The 21856-nt window shown below is 38.4% G+C and overlaps 1 protein-coding gene across 6 annotated transcripts in view; it reads left to right on the top strand.

Annotated features, from left to right (window-relative positions):
- DENND5B (DENN domain containing 5B) overlaps positions 1-21856 on the top strand; it is a 195057-nt gene that overhangs the window by 81816 nt on the left and 91385 nt on the right. For all 6 annotated transcript variants that reach the window (XM_043562863.1, XM_043562864.1, XM_043562865.1 and 3 more), the window contains one exon: positions 6336-7002. In XM_043562863.1, coding sequence (XP_043418798.1) covers positions 6336-7002 — 667 coding nt within the window. The remainder of the gene's footprint in view (positions 1-6335; positions 7003-21856) is intronic.

The raw sequence follows: 21856 nt of genomic DNA, 5'->3' as shown, positions 1-21856 counted from the left end.
GAATAAATGAAGGAATGTTGGCTTACTCACAATACTTCCCTTCCCTGTCTTTGTCTGTTCAGGTGTTACCTCCACCTCAAAGTCATCTTAACTAGGAGTAGTTAGGTACTCTCTCTTCTCTGTTTCTATAACTTCTTAAACATACTCCATAGCAGCACTGAGCATATTATTTTGTAACCATTGGTTTGTGTGTGTGTCTTTCTTCCCAGACTGTAAACTTCCTGAAAATACTATTTTCATATTTGTCTTTTGAATTACCAAGATATAATGTAATATATGACATAAAATAAATGTTTATTAAAGGGGAAAGGAGGGAGAGAGGGAACAAAGGTAGGAAGAAAGGAAAGGCAAATGGACCAACTCTGAATAATTTATCTTTTATTTGTGTAATAAGAGAGGGCATGGAAGTGATAGAACTATAGAAAATGAAAAAAGGAATTGTTAAAATTCTAGCCTGCCTGAAATAGTTCAGAGAGATAAGGACATGTAGTGACATCAACTAGGAGAGTTACCCAGCATTGTGAGCCCACTTTGGCTAAAGTAATCTGATTACCAGTACAATCTGGTAAACAATGACAACCCTGAATATTTAGTTATTTTATTGTGGGAGAGTGAGGTGGAGAAGCAATAATGTTAGTGTATGGCAATAGTAAGGATAACAAGAGATTGTTGAATGCCATAGTGAGCAAATCTTGATTTATATCTCAGGTTTTCTGAAGAGTAAACCTGACAATTCATACAAGAATTCTCACTTTTAAAAATGAAAAAGCAATAGCATTTTCCAAGTCATGGTTCCCAGATTAGAAATATAATTCTTACTTTTTTTGATTTTAGAAGAGAATTTAAGAATTCTTACATCTGTTATCTGTAGCAGAGAAAATCATTCTTTACTTTGAGCACAACTTTTGGCAAGCTTTTCCTGTAAATGTTTGAATGCATGCTCAAGAAAGCTACAAAACCTTAAGGGAATATTTGGTAGCTGTTCCAAAACAGTTTGAGCTATAATTTTATGGTTTATGATGTCAGGAAAGCCTATCAATTAAATTAAATCTTTATTTTGACTTTGGAGGTCACTGTGTTTCTGTATTGCCTACTACATGTAAAAAGAGAACTCTACACTTAATCAAGAGAGGAACTAAATCTGGTCCTGTACCGCTAGCTATTGTTTTTGTTTTCTTGTCCATTTGTTCGTTCCTTTATTCATTTAACAAATATATGTATGTCGTGCACCATGCTAAAGAAATTTGAGCAAAGCCTGGAGCAAGAAGGATTCACATCATCCTTTCTGTAATCTTTATTGACTATAATAAATGTGTCAGATGAGTTTTTATTCACAATATCAACAGAGGGTCTCATCTTGTACAATGGAAGCAGTTTGAATGTGAAGACATAATTATGAAAATGTCCTGACATGACCTTTCCATACACAACTATTCCCAAGATTAGGAATAAACAAATTTTTCCTCTAGCAGAGTTGGGTGTTTGTGTGTTTTACCTGACTCTTTATCTTCTTCTACCCAAATATACATAGTAAGTTAATTATTTTCAACATCTATAAAAATAATTAGGTAAAGCTACTCTAGTTATTTCTAGGTCCCATATTCAGTGATACAGAAGACTTTTTCACTGACCAATAATGCTAAGCTTCATGGTGTTTGCTTTCTATCTTTACTATCAATCACCATTTATGGCCCCAAATAGTATATTATTCTATGTGTGGTACTCTTGCATGTTTACGGTTCTTGAAATACAGTACCAGTCCTTGAGTCATTGCAGTCTAGAGAGCCAAACAAAATAGAGAAACTAGTAACGTGTGTCAGTGAACAATGTACATATGTATAGAGCGGTATAAGACTTTAATTGCTTCCCCATTCACTAAAGATGTTTTAGAGGAAAAGTGACATTTTAATAGCACTTATAGGATGAAAACAGTTATTTCTTACGGAATGGTAAAGGAAGCTTCTAATTTAAGGTAGTGTTTATGTGGAGACTCAAAGAAAGTAAGAGAGGGTTTCTATTATCTATTGCTGTATAACAGACCATCCCAATACTACTGAAGTGGCCAAAAACATGGATTGGCAATTTTTTTCCTAAAGGGCCAGTTAGTAAATGGTTGAGGCATTATAGGCCATACAGTTTCTGTCAGTTACTCATCCCTGCTGTTAAAATGCAAAAGCAGACACCGACAATGGATGGGCACTATTGTGTTCCAAATATTTTATTTATAAAAACAGATGGCAGATTGGGTTTGACCTAAGAACTGTAATTTGTTGACTCTTGATTTAAAACAACAAAATCATTACTTTGCTTACAAATCTGCAATTTGGGTAGGGTTTAGCAAGGTAACCCCACTGCTCTACTGGGTGTCAGAGTGGTTTGAAGGCTGAAGACTGGAATCATCTGAAGGTTCACTCACTCACAGGTATGTTTCCTGTGCTAGGAATATAGCTGGGGCTCCTCTTTCTCTATGTGATATTGCCTTGTGGTCGCTAGCATGGCAGCTTCAGGTTAGTCAGATTTCTTATATGTTGGCTCAGAGCTTCCTAGTTTGTGTGACCAGAGAGAGAGAGAGGGATGGAAGTTGTATTGCCTTTTTAAGTCTAGCCTGAAAAGCCACTTCGTTTGTCACTTGTCACCTCCATTACATTTTATTTAAACAGGCCAGAGTGGGCAAACTGTGGCCCTTGGGCCAAATCTAAGTGGCTACCTATTTATAAAGTTAGTTTTATTGGAACAAAATAATGCTCATTCCTTTATGTATTGTCAGTGGCTGCTTTTACACCACAGTGATAATGCTGCATAGCTGTGAAAAAGACTATAAGGCCTACAGAGCCTAAAATATTATTTGGCGTTTTTTTACAGAGCAAGTTTTCTGGTCCCTGGTGTAGGCATTTTCAGCCACCCTGCTCTTAATGGGAGAGTGGCAAGTTTCTGGAACAGCTTGTAGAACTAGAAATATTGTTGGAGTCATTTGTAGAAAATACAGTCTGCCACAGGGAATGAACCAGGTGGAAACTTAAGAGAAGATAGCTCAAGCCGGAAGGAACAGCCAATTTTGGCAAGTACCTACTCCTGCTAGGTGTTTTCCACAGAAGACAATGTGGCCAGTGTTGCTGGAGCAGAGTAGGTGAGCTAAAGAGTAGTGGAAAATAAAGGCAGAGAAGTTGCCCGTGCCAGGTTCATGTAGGGCCTTATAGGGGACTTCTATTGTAAAGATTTCAGCTTTTAGTGAGATAAGAGGCCACTGGAGGTTCTGAGAAGAGTGACAAGATCTAACTTCTACTTTTTAAGGATCACTTTGGCTACTCTATGGGGAATAAATTATGGGGGACAAGGGCAAAAGCGGGGATACTGTTGAGCAGAATATTAAATAGTCATCTAGGCAAGAGAAGATGGCTTAACTGAGAGTGATAAGAATAAAGGTAGAAAGAAGTAATTTGTTTCTGAATATATTTTTGAAGGTAGAACCAATGGTCTTTGTTGATGGATTGGATAATGGAGTGGAAGAGGAGGAGAGAAGTCAGTGACTGGTAAGGCCCTGAGGCATTCCTGCTGCCTCCTTGGAACCTCTTTGAAAACCACGGGCCTTCAGTGTAGGAAGATTGACATGCTAAGAGACACATCTAATTCTGTCCCCCTCCTCCTAAAAAACCCTTCAGAGGCTTTCCATGGTCCACTTCAGACTTTTTTTTTTTAATGTTTATTTATTTTGAGGGAGAGAGTGCATGTGCAACGTATTTGTACGCACTGGAGGGAGAGAGAGAGAGAGAAAGAGGGAAAAAGGGGGAGAGTGGGGAGAGAGGGGGGAGGAATATCCCAGGCAGGCTCCCCGCTGCCAGCGCAGAGCCCAACACGGGGCTCGATCTCAACAAAGAGTGAGAGCTTGACCTGAGCCAAAATCAAGAGTCTGACGCTCAGCCGCCTGAGCCACCCAGGCGCCCCTCCTCTTCAGACTTCTAATATGACTCACCAACCCCCTTCACGATCTAACCTCTAATTATTTCTCTTGTGTTCTCTCTCACTTCCCCCAATCTTGCATTCTGTTCCCCACCCACAAAAAAACATGTGTCAGTTCCTCAAACCCTCGTGTTCTATCTTCTGGGTTTCTTGTACACATGTCCTTTCTGCCTTCTCTTCATCTCACTAACACATATACTCATCCTCAGGTTTCCACTTGGACCTCTTTTATTTTTTTTTTAAGTTTTTCTTTTATGTTTATTGATTTTTTGAGAGAGAGGAATGGGAGAGGGGCAGAGAGAGATGGAGACACAGAATCTGAAGCAGACTCTAGGCTCTGAGCTTTCAGAACAGAACCCTGTCAGTGCAGAGCCCGATGTGAGGCTTGAACCCACCAAGTATGAGATCGTGACCTGAGCTGAAGTTGAACACTTAACCGACTGAGCCACCCTTTCCCCTGGACCTCCTTTATTTTTATCTGGTAGCTCCTTTTCTAATCTCCTCGTAATGTCCTCCTGTGATGTTGTTTTCGTGGCAGTCTGTATTTACGCTATCGTAGTACTTGTCATACTTTACAGTTTATGATTTTTAAGTCATGTGTTGTCCTTATTGGACTGGAAGCTGTGTAGGAGCAGGAGCATGTCTTTCTCACCAGTGTATCACCATCACAGGGCCTGGCTCATAAAGGCACTTCATAAGTGTTTGTTGACAGCTTGAATGAAGGACATGTAACTTTTAAGGTGAATTGCATTTTCTTAGTAATGTGGGGAGAACTTCTAAATTTTATGCCAGATCAGTTGTTAAATCTGAAAAAGAAAAATGTAATGTAATAACTGGTAAAATTATTTCTATGCAGAAAGCATATTGCAATACAAAAATAGAAAGGAATACGTAAAAATTAATAATGATCATTAAGTTAGGGTGGTTAAATTACAAGTTTTTTTGCTTAGTATATTTCAAATTTTCCATAAGGTTTTATTTCTTTTATTTAAAATGTTTTAACGAATCAATTCGAATTGCATTTTAAGAATCTTAAATATGGCATCTTTAATTCTTCAGGTAATTTTGTTCCCAGGTTTGGCTCGGTCCTGAGTAGTTACCAACCGAAAGCGTAATATCTACTGGAACAAATCTAAAATGTCTTTTTTTCTACCTTCTGCTTCAGTAAATCAAAAAATCATTCTATTTTTAAAGTCTCTAAGATCAAGTATCCTGTTGTTCACAGTAGTGAAAATGATACTATTATTTTTATTCTTCTGTTTAACTTTTTTTAAAATTTATCAAATGAGATTTCACCTACTTCTCTATTCGTCTGAAACATTACCATCATTACTCCAAAAATAGTACTTAAGTATTTTTGTGTGTGTGTGTTTACTTCATCATGAAACTGTTTATTCCAAATTTTTATTGTTAAATGCCTTGTCCTTGAATTGTGGTATAGAGCCTGGCAGCGTGTTCTAACTTGGTACAGACTGGGTCCCCAGGTCTTTTTTGTGTTACTAGTCTCAGGGACCAATGTCAGCAAATGCCGCCTATGCACAAAAGTAGGTGCTGAGTGCACAAGGCTGAGCAGGAAGAGGGTGAAGGCTCTGACAGGTTGGCAGAACTACCAGGCTCCCCTCACGGAATCTGTCCCAGTGCAATGAGAATGAGAAACCAAAAGGTAAATCAGAAAGGAACTAAAACCCAGACCCCAAAATAGCTGGAAGCGGAGATGGGGAGGCACAGATGGAGACTTTAGGAGAGAACGTTGCAGCTGGAGGTCTCAGGGAGACAGCAGAAAGCACTCGGCAAGACCACCCAAACACAAAATCTGAACTAGCCTGCATTGGCAGGATGAGTGGGCAGAGCTCCCTTAGTGTGGTGTGGCTCCCACAATGGAGCATAGTACTTAAATATTTTTAAATATTTGAATTTAAATATTTTGTCTTTGAATATTTTGAATACCTCTGAATATTGTCTTTGAATACCTTTGAATATTTTGTCTTCAAGGAATTGGTTAGCAAATGTTGTAGATAAAGAAAGTGAGGCTCAGAAGAGTCACATGCTGTGCTGAAGGTCACAGGCTTGGATAAGATTGGGTAAGAGGTTTACTGGGAGTAAGTCAAAGATCTTCTCATTCTTAGTGAAACATCCTGCATGTAATACACAGCAAAGATGTTTTTCCTTGTGTATATATTTCTTTTAAAAATAATTTTATCTATGTGTGAATGAGGAACTTACAATGTATTTCTAATTTAAGACTGCTGCTAATAATATTAAATCCGGATAAAACCTGTGTCCTTTTGAGTCCTGTTATGTTAAAAACAACGAACATTTTTTCTGGCTTGAAGTTCTTTGTGTACTGCATTCTGATGCTTTTTCCCCTTCCTCCACAGTTGTGCATGCCTAAAGGGCTGTCTTTCAGAACTCAAACTGACAATAAAGACCCTCAGTTCCACTCATTTATAATTACCCGGGAAGATGGTTCTCGTACCTATGGTTTTGTTCTCACTTTTTATGAAGAAGTTACCAGTAAGCAGATCTGCACAGCAATGCAGACGCTCTACCAGATGCACAACGCAGAGCATTATAGCAGCGTGTATGCCTCATCCTCCTGCAGCATGGATTCGCTGGCAAGCAGTACTGATGAAGGAGATACAACTTCCCTTTTGAAACTCCAGCGCTACAACTCCTATGACATCAGCAGAGACACCCTGTATGTTTCAAAAAGTATATGTTTGATCACACCACTGCCTTTCATGCAGGCCTGCAAAAAATTCCTCATCCAGCTTTACAAGGCAGTTACCTCACAGCAGCCGCCACCCTTGCCGCTTGAGAGCTACATCCATAACATTCTTTATGAAGTACCCCTTCCACCTCCGGGGAGATCACTGAAATTTTATGGTGTTTATGAACCTGTCATCTGCCAGAGACCTGGGCCCAATGAACTCCCCCTCTCCGATTACCCTCTTCGAGAGGCCTTCGAGCTTCTGGGATTAGAGAACCTGGTGCAGGTGTTTACCTGTGTTCTTTTAGAGATGCAGATTCTTCTCTACTCACAAGGTAGGTCTTCCCTGGATTTTAAGTCTCTCCCCCCCAAAATACTTACGCTCTTCCCAACTACTGCATTTCCATTGGGTATATTACTAGAACCACACACTTAATGGTCAGAAGTCTTCTGTTTTGTGTGAAAGAAGCAGGTATAGGTGGGACCAGAGGCTAAGATGTTACTTCTCTTTGAGGTGTCAGTGGACCGTGGAGAAAAACAGGAAAGAATAGAAAAGCATTAATCTGGCTGACTTAAGTGTATTATTTTTTAATGGAAATAGGCCCTTTCTTCCAGATAATGCATCATCATCATAAAAGAAACATTTATTTTCATAATGAAAGTGAGAGAATGATGTTAGTACCAGGAACATGTAGACATCTTATTTTCTGCAGGTTGGTAAAGGTTCACATAAAAACTCAGTTGACGTTGGAAAGGGATAAATGAAATTGTTGACTGCAGCTTCCTAAGGCAGTCAACTTTGGATCTTTCCCTGTGGGAGATGTCACTGGATGTGACTCTCTTGGGTCTAAGAGTTTCACCAGAGTTATGTGGAGTTTTTTTGTTTCATTTTGCTTTTTTTTTTTAGTATCTAAAAAAAAATTTTTTAATGTTTATTTTTGAGAGAGACAGAGTGAGAGTGGGGAGGAGCAGAAAGAGAGGGAGACACGGAATCTGAAGCAGGGTCCAGGCTCTGAGCTGTTAGCACAGAGCCCAATGTGGGGCTCGAACTCACAGACTGCAAGATCATGACCTGAGCCGGAGTCAGACACTCAACCGATTGAGCCATCCCAGTGCCCCGTGTTTTGTTTTGCTTTTAATTCCAGAAGGAAGTGACCTTTGTGATGTTTTTTATTCAGAGTTCTTCCAGCACATACTTAGGAACTAACAAAATTTGAGTTTTATTTTTATGAGTGCATTTATATGTTGAGCCTAGAATACTGGTTCCAACCTGAACATGATTTTGCAGAAGAAATAGAGATGCTTTGTCTTAATGGATATGTGAATTGAAGGAAAATATAAAATGGTTGCTGTGCATTGATGGGTCCTTTGAAAAATGTGGCACAAATACTTGGGTTAGCTTTTTGCTAACTTGTATTTAAGCTAGCAGGATTGTAGTGCAGTCTCCTGACTGCCGCCGTCAAGCTTATTTTACCACTTTCCTTTTTTTCTTTTCTATTTTAAATTATAAGTGAGCCTGAGCCAAGTAGGCTATATTTGTACTTCCCCATCTTGTGTGTATGTTGACACTATTTGTGTGTTGACAGCCCTTCACGAGGTTGTATTTTCTTCAGTTTATCCTACATAATGTTCTTTGATAATGTGTTCTGATGTCTCAGTTTTTGTTGTCAGGAAGTTCTCTCATGACCAATCTAAACTCTCCTTTCCTCTTGCTCTTACTTTTCTTAGGGTTCATCATTACCTGTAGATCACTTGTTTGTATCTAAAATGTGAAACATTAAGTAATTCTCCCTCCCTTTCTCTTTCTTCCTCTCTTGCTTTTTACCCTGAGCAGGGTTAGGGTTAGAGAGTTGTTGGAAGAGGCAGGGGCTTGGAGCTTGATTCTCTCAGGTGTATTACCCTATGCAAAAAAAGAACTTAGATCTTAGATTGGCGAGGGATCTTCAAGGTCATTTAATTCAGTTTTAGTTCTGCCTAGGGAAGTAGTTTGGGCCAGACAGAATATTGGTTTTTGAAATCATAGCGATCACAGGTTCAACTCTATTCTCTGTCACGTACCAACTGTAACCATGAACAAGTTATGTAATCTTCCCGAGTGTCAGTTAATTCATCTTTATGGAGATAACGGGGTTTTTTCCTTGTCTCTCACTGATTTATTGTGAAGGTTAAATAAAATCTGTACACAATAGTTGGGGCATAATTGGCACTAAATGATAGCTGATATTATTGTAATTATTATTAGTTTTATTAGTCCTGCACAATCCTCTATAAATTATGCATATTTTCAGTTGTGTGGGTCAGCATATTATTGCATTTAAAGTATAGCTTTGTTAAATTAAATAGGGTATTTGTTTCAGTGTTGAGAACCTAATAAATGTTCTCTTATCCTGAATGTTAGGGCCTTTTTTTTTTTTTTTTTTTTTTTTTAGGAAAAAACCCTTTCATTACCACACTTCCTTTTTTAAGAAGCACTCTATGTCTCACGGCATGTGGTCTGTCCTGAGCTCTCATCTTTCTGCTGTTTGATTAGCTTATGCCAGCTGGTTCATGGAAGCTGTTAAAAAGTTACAGTTGATTAATATCTACCACTTTAGTTCAGTTTCAGATGAAGAAGCATGAGTATCTATGAGCATGTTTTTGTATTAAATGAAGTGCTTTTTGTTTTTTGTGAGGTTTTTTGGAGGTTTTTTGTTTTTTGGGGTTTTTTTGGTAATTTGGTTTTATGCTGAGAACAATAGATGAATCCCTAGATTGTAGGACTCTCTCTGTCTCTAAATGAGTATGTGTGTGTGTACATTTTAAGTGTCAGAAAAAGGAAAATCTTACACAGTAATTTTATAACCATTCATTGAAATCATTGTGTTAGGAATTATGCTATAAAAATGCCTTGTATGTTTTAGCTTATTTTTTTCTCTCTTCAACAGTGAGTTACTGTTCTTATCTATGTTTTATCAAAGGGAAGTTGAGGCTCAGGGAAGCTAAGTATTCTTCCTAAGATCACATAGCTATTAGGTAATGTGGTAGAACTAAGAATGGGGCTTAGATCTGTCTTTCTCCAAATACTTAACCACCATGTTAACTGTATTGGGCCTGCACTTAACCTTTCCTTATCTGCCTCAATATTTATTTTTAAATTATTAACTCACTCTGCCAATCTATTATTAAGGTATCATGCTAAATAACTGTACAGCATAGAACGAAAGCTCTGTGTAAATACACATTTTAACATTGACAGTGTCTCTCCCATTAGAGAAAGAGATTTCATTTAAATGAATGAAATAAAAGAGTCATTATGTTGATTTGTACTCTGGTGCCCTCCTTCATTTTTCCTGTGTTGAGAGGCTTTTAATAACATCTAATACTTCATTTCTTATTCACTGATAAAGCTATGCCATAAAATTTAAAAACATTGCAAGTGCTAAACAATTACCAAGAAAACCCAAAGTGAATCAGAGTAGATGGATTTTAGTGATGAAACTGTCCTTCTAGACTCATTTGAAATTCTGGTCCATAGCCCATTTAAACAGATTCAATCTGCTATTTAGAGAGTGTATGTATCACACTCCCTTTGTGGTGGTAACTAGCTAGAAATTTTAAGTAGAGAATGTACCCAGGAGATGGAGGCTCTTTTCTAGGACCCCAAATCAGAGAATATCACTTTTTTCTGTACCCTGAAAATACCTGAAACAGGACAGTGGGAAGATTGGAGTATAATCTTCTTTACAAAGGACTAGTGGAAGAGGGGTACCTGAGTGGCTCAGTTGGTTGAGTGACTCTTGATTTAGGCTCAGGTCATGATTCCAAGATCCGAAGATTGTGGGATTGAGCCCTTCTTCAGGCTCCACACTGAACGTGGAACCTGCTTAAGATATTCATTCGTTCATTCATTCTCTCTCTCTCTCTCTCTCTCTCTCTCTCTCTCTGTCTCTCCCCCTCCCTCCCTCTTCCCCTTTCTCCCCCTCCCGCCTTCCTCCCTCCTTCTCTCTCCAGCTTGAGCAAATATATGCACATACTCTCTCTTCTATCTAAAAAAAAAGAAAGGCATAGTGGAGGAATAAACAATAGGGGAACTTAAACACTAGTGTCTAATTTTTGATACCAATAATTAAAGTCTCAGGAACATTTTGAGGCCTTGCTTACCTTCTTTGACTCCTTACAATGGAAATAAGCAGTTACTCACAGATCACACTAGACTGACATGCCAGCTTGTATGCCTTCACAGTGCCTCTCTCCCCTCCTTTCTTCCCCTCTCTCTTGTAAGTTGTGCATGAATTAACCTTGTCAGAAAGTAAAAGCCACTTAAAAGTTTTCTTGAAAAAGATGGGAGCCTTCTAATCACAAATTGCTACTCATGCTCAACTGAACATCATAGCTTATGGGTTATAGAGTTTTTAAATCATAAAAGTAAACTTGGAATTTTGATGGCAGACAGTAGGATTCCATGACTTATATCCTAAAAGCAGTAGAGTTGTTTTATTTTATTTTTTTATGTTTGTTTATTTTTGAGAGAGAAAGAGGGACACACAGAACCTGAAGCAGGCTCCAAGCTCTGAGCTGTCAGCACAGAGCCCGACTCAAGGCTCAAACTCAAGAACTCTGAGATCATGACCTGAGCTGAAGTCAGACTCTCCACTGACTGAGCCAACCAGGTGCCCCTAAAAACAGTAGAATTTGACTAACTTTGGACAATGTCTTTATATTAGCTTTATTTTGTGATCAATAGAATCTTAATATTAAGACTTTTTCTTGTGGCACCTGGGTGGCTCAGTTAAGCTTCCAACTCTTGATTTCAGGTCAGGTTATGATCTCAGGGTTTGTGAGTCCTAGACCCTCATCAGGCTCTGTACTGACATTGGGGACATTCTCTCTCTCTACCCCTCCCCTGTTTGTGCATGCTTGCTCTCTCTCAAAATAAATAAACTTAAAAAAAAAATAAAAGGACTGGGACACCTGGGTGGCATAGTTGGTTAAGCGTCCAACTTCGGTTCAGGTCATGATCTCTCAGTCTGAGTTTGAGCCCTGCATCAGTGCTGACAGCTCAGAGCCTGGAGTGTGCTTCAGATTCTGTTTCTCCCTCTCTCTCTGCCCTTCCCCCGCTCTCATTCTGTGTCTCTCTCTGTCTCAAAAACAAACACTAAAAATTTTTTTAAAAAACAGGACTTTTTCTTGCTGATGTTTTGTTGTATATCAAGAAATTAATCCTTTGTATATTATATGTGTAGCACATACCTCCATTCAACATGTGGCTCTTAATTTTCTTTTAGGGGTCTTTGATGAATTAAGATACTCATAATATTCATAAATTCAAATTTACCAACATTTTAATTTATAATTTACCTTTCTTTTCTATTTAAGAAATGCTTTAGTCTGAGATCATAAAACAGACTATATTTTTTTCTAAATATTTTGAAGTTGTATTTAGCATTAAAGACCTTACTCTATAAGAAATTAATTTGTGTTGGGATGAGCACTGGGTGTTGTATGGAAACCAATTTGTCAATAAATTTCAGGAAAAAAAAATAATAAAAAAAATAATAATAAAAAAAAAATAAAACCAAAGAAAGTAGAAAGTAAAAAAAAAGAAATTAATTTGTGTTTGTTTTAAGGAAGAGATCAAACAATATTTTAGAAATATTTATAACTAGTTATCCCAGTTCTATTTCTTGAATAGACCATTGTTTTTTCCTGTGAGTAGGATTGCCACTTCTATCATGTATAAGTTCCTGTATGTGAGGGTTTATGTGGTGTATTTTAGTTTATTCTGCCAATCTTTCTGTCCCTGTACTAAATTAAATTACTGCAGCAGGGTGCCTGGGTGGCTTAGTCAGTTAAGCATCCTACTCTTGATCTCAGCTCAGCTCTTGATCTCAGTGTCATGAGTTTAAGCCCCACGTTGAGCTCCATGCTGGGCATGAAGCCTACCTAAAAGAAAAAAAAAATTGCTATAGCTTTAAAGTACGTCTTGGTATCTGGTAGGACAGTTCCCTCACTACCTTATTTTTTCCCCAAGAAATAGACTAATTTATTCAATATACATTTTTTTCATGTGTGTATATGTACATTATAATACAAAATAGTGACATCAGGGGCGCCTGGGTGGCGCAGTCGGTTAAGCGTCCGACTTCAGCCAGGTCACGATCTTGCGGTCCGTGAGTTCGAGCCCCGCGTCAGGCTCTGGGCTGATGGCTCGGAGCCTGGAGCCTGTTTCCGATTCTGTGTCTCCCTCTCTCTCTGCCCCTCCCCCGTTCATGCTCTGTCTCTCTCTGTCCCAAAAATAAATAAACGTTGAAAAAAAAAAAAATTCAAAATAGTGACATCATTTTAGCACTTAGCTCAATAAGAGCTTTCAAAATCATTAATCTTTTGAAGTCGCACCATCATTAGAGCTTTCTAACATAGATAATGCTGTGTTACAGATAATTCTCACTCCCTATTTTTATTGAAAGTGCATTGAATCCAATCTGAGACAGTGATATACTTACAATTTAAGTTTCCCTTTCCATAAAAATGTAATCTCTCTCCATTTCTAAGGGTCTTGTTTAATGTCTTCCAGTAGTAAAGTTTTACAACAGTAGATAATAGCAAATAATGACAGTTTTGTTTCTTCTATTCCAGTATTTCTCATTTTTACTTATTTTTCTTATCTTTCTACACTAGGCTCTCAAGTATAATATAGAATAGAATTAATAGTAGCAGACATCCTTGTCTTTTTCCTGATTTTAAGAAGAATGATTTTAATGTTTTGCTATTAAATGTACCATTTGCTGTAGTGTTTTTGGTAACTACCTTGTACCAGGTTAAAGAAGTTCCCTTTTATTTCTAGTTCAAGTTTTTAAAAATCATGAATTCATCTTGTATTTTATTGACTGCTCTTTCTGCATCAAGAAAGATGATCATGTTTTTATCCTTTTGATCACTTAATAAGGGGAAAAATCCACCCCTGTATTCCTGAGTTAAACCTTACTTGGTCATGATATACTATTGCTTTTTTAATATAGAGCTTGATTTAGTTGGCTAATATTTTTATTAGAATTTTTACATCTATGTTTTTTAATGATATGATTTATAATGTTAATTTCTTGTACTGTCTTATCTGGTTTTTGGCATTCAGGCTATTCTATTATACATTGAGTTGGAAAGTGTTCTCTTTTTTTCTGGAAGATTTTACTTAAGGAAGTGTTTATTTAAGGTTGTAATTATTTGTTCCATGACTGAGAGAACTTGTCTGTAAACTGGTCTTGTTGGGAAGATGTAAGATACCAATTCAGTGTTTTTAATGGTTTGTTTAGTGTTTTTGTTTCTCCTTCCCCTTTTGCCCCTCTCCTCCTCCTCCTCTTCCTCCTCCATTGCCGTCATCGTCGTCGTCATCACCATCATCATCATCATCATCAACCATGGACACAGACCAACTAATGTTTTATTATACCACAGGCTGCCCCCTGGTATTTGACCATGGATCCCACATAGCAAAACATGCTGTATCCCGTATAGTTAAAACATGCTGGCACATTACTAGTCCCATCCAGTCATTAACAATGAGTTCAGTCCATATCCTTATTGTATGAAAGTGTCTTCCAGGCTGAGGTCACTCAGGTTTGCAGACTTCTATTCAAACTTGTCGAAGGTTCCCAAAGCAGTAGTGGTCTGAGCAATATTTGGCTTCACCCTTTCAAGGTATCTGATATTTTTGAGCTAAGAGACAATGTTACCTCTTTCTCTAAGCCTCTTTTGAGGTGTTCATGTATATTGGATTTCCCTTACTACAGACTCATTTATTCTTTCCTTTACCCTCAGCTACTGTTCCTCCTTCATCTTATTTATACCCAAATTCTTCCACCTTTTGAAGGGAAGACACACCTTAGGTTCATTTACGGTATAGGTAGGCTGTTGGGGCACCTGGGTGGCTCAGTCGGTTGAGCATCCGACTTCAGTTCAGGTCATGATCTCGCAGTTTGTGAGTTTGAGCCCCGCATCTGGCGCTGTGCTGACAGCTCAGAGCCTGGAGCCTGCTTCGAATTCTGTGTCTCCCTCTCTCTGTGCCCCTCCCCCGCTCATGCTCCATCTCTGTCTCAAAAAAATAAACACTTAAAAAAAAAACACAGCACAAGTAGGTTGTAGGATTCTACAAGTGACGATGGGATCTGGCAACCCCTTACACATTCCACAGTCAGTCCTATGGGAAAAGAAGGCTCCTGGCTGTATCTCTACCTTGCATTCTCCTTGTAATTACCATACCATGACTCCTGCTGCTTTTGTACACTGTGTAGGCTCAGGCAGTTATTCCCATTTAGCATGTCCAGTTAATATTGCTTGAAGAGTAATCTATGTGCTTTCTGTTTTTCTTTTGGGGGAGGTTTTCCACAGACATACATAATATCCACTCCCATAAAACATTCAGGTAAAGCCTATTTAAACATTGTAATTTTTACCCAAACTTTTACCTTATTGCCATCAACCTTAAAACTTTTTTATATTCTATCTAATTGTAGCCTGTATTAAAACTTCACTAAAGGGTTTTAGTACCACAGTGCATGAAGCTCCTGAGTAAAGAGTCTAAGAAACTTCTCTTCACCTGCTGACCATTTTCCCCATTCTTGTGCATTAGGTTTGGGTCTCCAGCAGTGGGGTGAGTCAAGAGACCTTAGCTCTTTTATCAATCTTTATCTTGATTAATCTGCCTGACTGTTGCCCTAGATGATTCCCAGGTCTGGTTTCTCATTGTAATCTTTGCCTTTCCTATATTTTAAATTTCTCCAGACTGGGGTAAATAGACCCAACTTGTTTGGCGCCCTTTTATTTTATTTTATTTTATTTTATTTTATTTTATTTTATCTTATTTTTTAAGTTTATTTATTTTGAGAGAGGAAGAGTATGAGCAGGGGAGGGGCAGAGAGAGAGAGGGAGAGAGAAGGAATCCCAAGTAGGCTCCACACTGTCAGTGCAGAGTCCAGCATGGAACTTGAACTCACAAACCACAAAATCATGACCTGAGCCGAAACCAAATCAGACACTCAATTGACTGAGCTACCCAGGCGCCCCATATTTACCCCATTTCTTAATAATTCTCTCTTCTATCTAAAAAAAAGAAAGGCATAGTGGAGGAATAAATGATAGGGGAACTTAAACACTAGTGTCTAATTTTTTTTTTTTAATTTTTTTTTCCAACGTTTATTTATTTTTGGGACAGAGAGAGAGACAGAGCATGAACAGGGGAGGGGCAGAGAGAGAGGGAGACACAGAATCAGAAACAGGCTCCAGGCTCTGAGCCATCAGCCCAGAGCCCGACGCGGGGCTCGAACTCACGGGCCGCAAGATCGTGACCTGGCTGAAGTCGGACGCTTAACCGACTGCGCCACCCAGGCACCCCACTAGTGTCTAATTTTTGATACCAATAATTAAAGTCTCAGGAACATTTTGAGGCCTTGCTTACCTTCTTTGACTCCTTACAATGGAAATAAGCAGTTACAGCTCACACTAGCCTGACATGCCAGTCAGATGCTTAACCAGATGAGCCACCCAGGAGCCCCTAATACTCTAGGTTAAAAGTTTTGGGTTTTTTTTTTTTTTACTCTCTTAGCACTTTGAGAATAATGTTCTAACATCTTCTGGTTTCCAGTGTAGCTCTTGAGATATAATCTGTCACAACCACCCTAATTGTCATTCCTGACCAGAAATCTGTTTTTTCACTCTGGCTGTATATGAGATTTTCTTTTTGCCTTTCATGACCTATATTTTGACTGTGATTTATCTAGATAGGATTTCTTTATTTGTTATGTTTGTGATTTGTTGTATTTCCTGAAATCTTGTGTCATTGTGTTTCAGTAGTTTCTGGGAAATTTTCAACTATCTTCCTAAATGTTACTTCTGTCCATCTTTTTTTCTTTTTTTTCCCTTTGAAACTCTAATTAAATCTGTTAATCTGTTTCACTCAGTCTTTCATATCTCTCAAACTCTTTTTCTGTCTTTTCTCTGTGTTCTGCATGATTTCTCCACATCTGTCTCCAGCTTATTTATTTTCATTTTACCTGTGTTTAATCTGTAGTTAACCCTTCCTTTGACATTTTACTTTCAGTGGCCCTAAAACGGTTTTATTTCTTAATTCTTTCTTTAATTTCCTTAAACATATTAAACATATGCATTTCATATTATTTATCAGATAAATTCAGTATCTGATAGGTTGAGGATTGAGGGTTTCTTCCTTCAGGAATGATTTGTATTTTCTTTCACTAAACATCTAAGTTCACTGGCAACACAGGTCTCCTTTTATTTTATTTTATTTTATTTTATTTTATTTTATTTTATCATTTTTAAAATTTTTATTTATTTTGAGACAGAGTGTGCACAAGCAGAGGAAGGGCAGAGAGAGAGGGAGAGAGAATCCCAAGCAGGCTCTACATTGTTAATGCAGAGCCCAAGATGGAGCTCAATCCCATGAACCGTGAGATCATGACCCGAGCCAAAATGAAGAGTCAGACACTTAAGCAACTAAGCCTCTCAGGCACCCCTTTATTTTGTTTTAAGTAGGCTTCACACTCAGTGCAGAGTCCAACATGGGGCTTGAACTCATAACCCTGAGGCCAAGACCTGAGCTGAGATCAAGAGTCAGAGGCTCAACTGACTTACGTCTTCGGACACCAAAGGTGCCCCTTCACATACAGGTCTACCTTAAATTAAAATTCTCCCTCTTTGTGTTTCTTTGGGTCATACAGATAGCATGACTTTGGGCCCTAAATATACCTGAATGTTGGCCAGTAGATAAGAATTCTCAAGGGTTTTTTTTTACCTCTTCTTCCCAGAGCAAGGACCAGGACAGATAAATTTCTTGTCAGCACAGTGGCTTTTTTTTTTTTTTAATTCTTGTTTCATTTTTGTTTTTTCCTTTTTCCATCTCTTTTCCCTGAGATTTCTACCATTTGGGGGTCCTGGCTTTATACAACAGGATCTACTGTCTGAATCCCACCCCTTCTTGGACTTCAACATGCACAGAAATAAAACTGAAGCTGTAGGCCACCTGGGATCAGTAAATGCCTCAAAGATAGCTAGACTTTTGAGCTTTACCACACTGGACTCTTGTTCCCATTTTGTTTCTGGCCCTAATGACTTATTCCCCTAATTTTTGCAAATCAATATATTCATGAACTGAATGTTTTAAAATTGTTTTTTTAGTATTTGAGTTTAGGTTAGGAGCTCTGCGGGTGCCTGGGTGGCTCATTTGGTTGAGTGTCTGACTTCAGCTCAGGTCATGATCTCACAGTTTGTGAGTTTGAGCCCCACATCCGACTCGGGTTCACTGCTGTCAATGTAGAGCCTGCTTTGGTTCTTCTGTCCCATTCTCTCTCTGCCCTTCCCCCGCTCATGCTCATTCTCTCAAAAGATAGAGGGGCACCTGGGTGGCTCACTCAGTTGGGCGGCTGACTTAGCTCAGGTCATGATCTCGCAGTCCGGGAGTTCAAGCCCCCCCCCCCCCCCCCGACCTTAGGCTCTGTGCTGACAGCTCGGAGCCTGGAACCTGCTTCGGATTCTGTCTTCCTTGCTCTGTGCACCTCCCCCTCACACACACATACTCACTCACTCCCTCTCTCTCTCTCTCTCTCTCTCTCTCTCAAAAAATAAATAAACAAAAAATTTTTAAAAAGATAGATATACAGGTAAGATGATAGGTAGATAGGTAGATAGGTAGGTAGGTAGGTAGGTAGATAGATAGATAGATAGATAGATAGATAGATAGATAGATAAAGGAGCTCTAGTCCACCATACTGACATAAATAGAAGTATTTGAAAAAGATCACTGGGGCTCCTGGGTGGCTCAGTCGGTTAAGCATCCGACTTCAGCTCAGGTCACGATCTCGTGGTCCGTGAGTTCTAGCCCCGTGTCGGGCCCTGGGCTGATGGCTCGGAGCCTGGAGCCTGCTTCTGATTCTGTGTCTCCCTCTCTCTGCCCCTCCCCCGTTCATGCTCTGTCTCTCTCTGTCTCAAAAATAAATAAACGTTAAAAAAAAAAATTTTTTTTTTTTAAAAAAGAAAAAGATCACTGAAATAAAATTAAAATGAAGATTGATTGTGTTACTTACTACAGAATATAACAACTGCTAGGTATAATTTAACTATTAATAATATAAAATAGGAAAGTTATCCAGGTCTGTTTTCTCTTTTACCAATAATTACCAATTGTATTTAACCTACTTTCAATAATTCAAGTACATAGTTATATACATAGATACTTAATCTTCTGTTGAAGCAATAAGAGATCTCACTTTTCACGGGTAGTCATGGGTTTTAGAAAATTATATTCTTACCAATAGATACATATATTTTTATTTTAAATAATTTGTTTTAAAAAATGCCTGATATCAGGGCGCCTGGGTGGCTCAGTTGGTTAAGTGTCTGACTCTTGGTTTCCTCTCAGGTCATGACCTCACACTTTATGAGTTCAAGCCCTGCATCAGGCACTGTGCTGGCAGCTGACATGGAGCCTCTCTCGCTTTCTCTTTGCCTCTCCTCCATGCACACATGTGCTCTTTCTTTCTTTCTCTCAAAATAAATAAATAAACATTTAAGGGGTGCTGGAGTGGCTCAGTTGGTTGAGCGACTCAGGTTCAGCTCAGGTCATGATCTCACAGTTGATGGGTTCGAGCCCTGCATGGGGCTTACTGCTCTCAGCCTGTCATGGAGCTTGCTTTGGATCCTCTGTTCTCCTCTCTCTCTGCTCCTCACCTGCTCACACTGTCTCTCTCAAAAAATAAATAAAACATTAAAAAAACTTTAAAAAAGTGTAAAAGAAATGCCTGATGTCAAGCCATTGCCAATGATTTTTTGAGGCTCTACAGAGTGTCATGGCTTACTTGTGATTAATGTACTTTTTACACTTAAAATTGTGAATTAAATAAGAATTTTTAATAATAACACAATTCTCGATGAGTCCCTGGTTCATTACCTATTTTGCAAACCTTATTTGACTTTGAGACACGTGTATATTTTTGTAAAAATCATCCATTGTCAAATAAAAAATCCTTTTCAGTTAAATTCAGATTATTCTCATCAATTACCCATTTTTTTGTGGATTTTTTGCCCACAAAGTATCTTTATATAGATTAGATTTATCAAGTTTTTAGAAAATTGTGTTTAAAGAAACACACATACAATTGGGGCACAGTCAGTTGAGCATCAGTCAGTTGAGTGGCTCAGTCAGTTGAGCATCTAACTCTTGATTTCGGCTCAGGTCACGATCTCATGGTTTGTGAGATTTGGCCCCTCCTCAGGCTCTGTGCTGACAGCATGAAGCCTGCTTGGGATTCTCTCTCTCCCTCTCTCTCTGACCCTCCCCTGCTTGCTCTCACTCTCAAAAAAAAGAAACACATACAATTCACCATCTTAATTTCTTAGTGAACAGTTCATTAGGATTAAGTATATTCACATTGTTATGCAGTCAATCTCTAGAATTTTTCATCTTGTAACACTGGAACTTTATACCTGTTGGACACTTCCCTTCCCCATGTCCCCCTCCTTCCAGCCCTTGGCAACTACCATTCTACTTTCTATTTCTATGAATTGACTACTTTAAATACCTCATATAAGTAGAATCACATAACATTTGTCTTTTTGTGACTGGCTTATTTCACTCAACGTAAGTGAACCTTAGGGTTCATCCATGTTTTAGCATGTGTCAGAATTACCTTCCTTTTTAAGGTTAAATAATATTTCAGTGGGTGTATATGCCACATTTTATTTATCCATTTATCCATTGACAGACACTTGAGTTGCTTTATCTCTTAGCTACTGTGAGTAGTGCTACTAAAAACACAGATGTGCAAATATCTCTTCAAGTCTCTTCTTTTAGTTCTTTTGATATACCCAGAAGTAGAATTTCAGCAAGTTTTTAATCCCTAGCTGCTGCCAAGCACCCTTTGGTTTTCTATGTTAGTAATATAGATGTGCTTTTAATAGGTCCAGTATATCCCATTATATAACTGGCCATAATTATTTTAACCAGATTCCTCTTGCTAGATATTTAGGATATTACAAATAATTTACTGTTATAAATGACACTTTATACATAAAATATTATGTACATATATTTTTGTACACTTAAATGATAAATTCCTAGAATTGGAACTGATAGGTTAAATGATCTTATCTGTATGTATTTTTTTTTTAATTTTTTTTTTTTTTTTTAGCATTTATTTATTTTTGAGACAGAGAGAGACAGAGCATGAACGGGGAGGGTCAGAGAGAGGGAGACACAGAGTCTGAAACAGGCTCCAGGCTCTGAGCTGTCAGCACAGAGCCTGATGCGGGGCTCGAACTCACGGACCGCGAGATCATGACCTGAGCCAAAGTCGGCCGCTCAACCGTCTGAGCCACCCAGGCGCCCCTGTATGTATATTTTTAATTTATTCCATATGTCATTATTTTAGTCCATTCTTTTTTTAATTTAGTGGGTTTTTTTAAGTTTATTTATTTCTTTTGAGAGAGAGGGAGAGCACGAGCAGGGGAGGAAAAGAGAGAGAGAGAGAGAGAGAGAGAGAAAGAATCCTAATCAAGCTCTGTGCTGTCAGTGTGGAGCCTGATGCAGGGCTTGAACTCACAAACTGTGAGATCCTGACCTTAGTTGAAACCAAAAGTCAGGTGCTTAACCTACTGAGCCACCCAGGCGTCCCTGATCTATATATTTTTAAGCTTTCGATAGATACTGCCAAATAGAAAACTCTACCAACTTGTGAAAATACTTTTTCCTCCACACCTTTATTGTGATTTTCTTTCAAATCTTTGTCAACCTGATAAGCAAAATGTGGTTCATTTTCCCCATTGAATTTTTGAGGTTGAACTTTTTCATATTGATTTGCATTTGTACTCTGTCTTTTGTAATATCTTCATGAGCTTTAGGCAATCTTTGTTGCTGTTATAATAGTTTATTATGAAAACAGGTCAGTGTGGGGACAAGGGGACAAACAAGCATGTTTTAGGTTAGCTCAAGTGAAGTGTGGCACAGGTTCTTCACTTTGAAACCGTACTTGCTGAGGTCAAGCGTCAGGTTCTCTTCTGTTAGAAAACTTGTAATCCTTGGGGCACCTGGGTGGCTCAGTCGGTTAGGCATCCAACTCTTTTTTTTTTTTTTTAATGTTTATTTATTTTTGAGAGAGAGAAAGAGAAAGTGTGAACAGAGGAGAGGCAGAGAAAGAGGGAGAGACA

Source organism: Prionailurus bengalensis, chromosome B4, assembly GCF_016509475.1.
Source record: "Prionailurus bengalensis isolate Pbe53 chromosome B4, Fcat_Pben_1.1_paternal_pri, whole genome shotgun sequence".
NCBI lineage: Eukaryota > Metazoa > Chordata > Mammalia > Carnivora > Felidae > Prionailurus > Prionailurus bengalensis.
The sequence above is the reverse complement of the archived record's forward strand: the minus strand, read 5'-3'. Positions and strand labels throughout refer to the sequence as shown.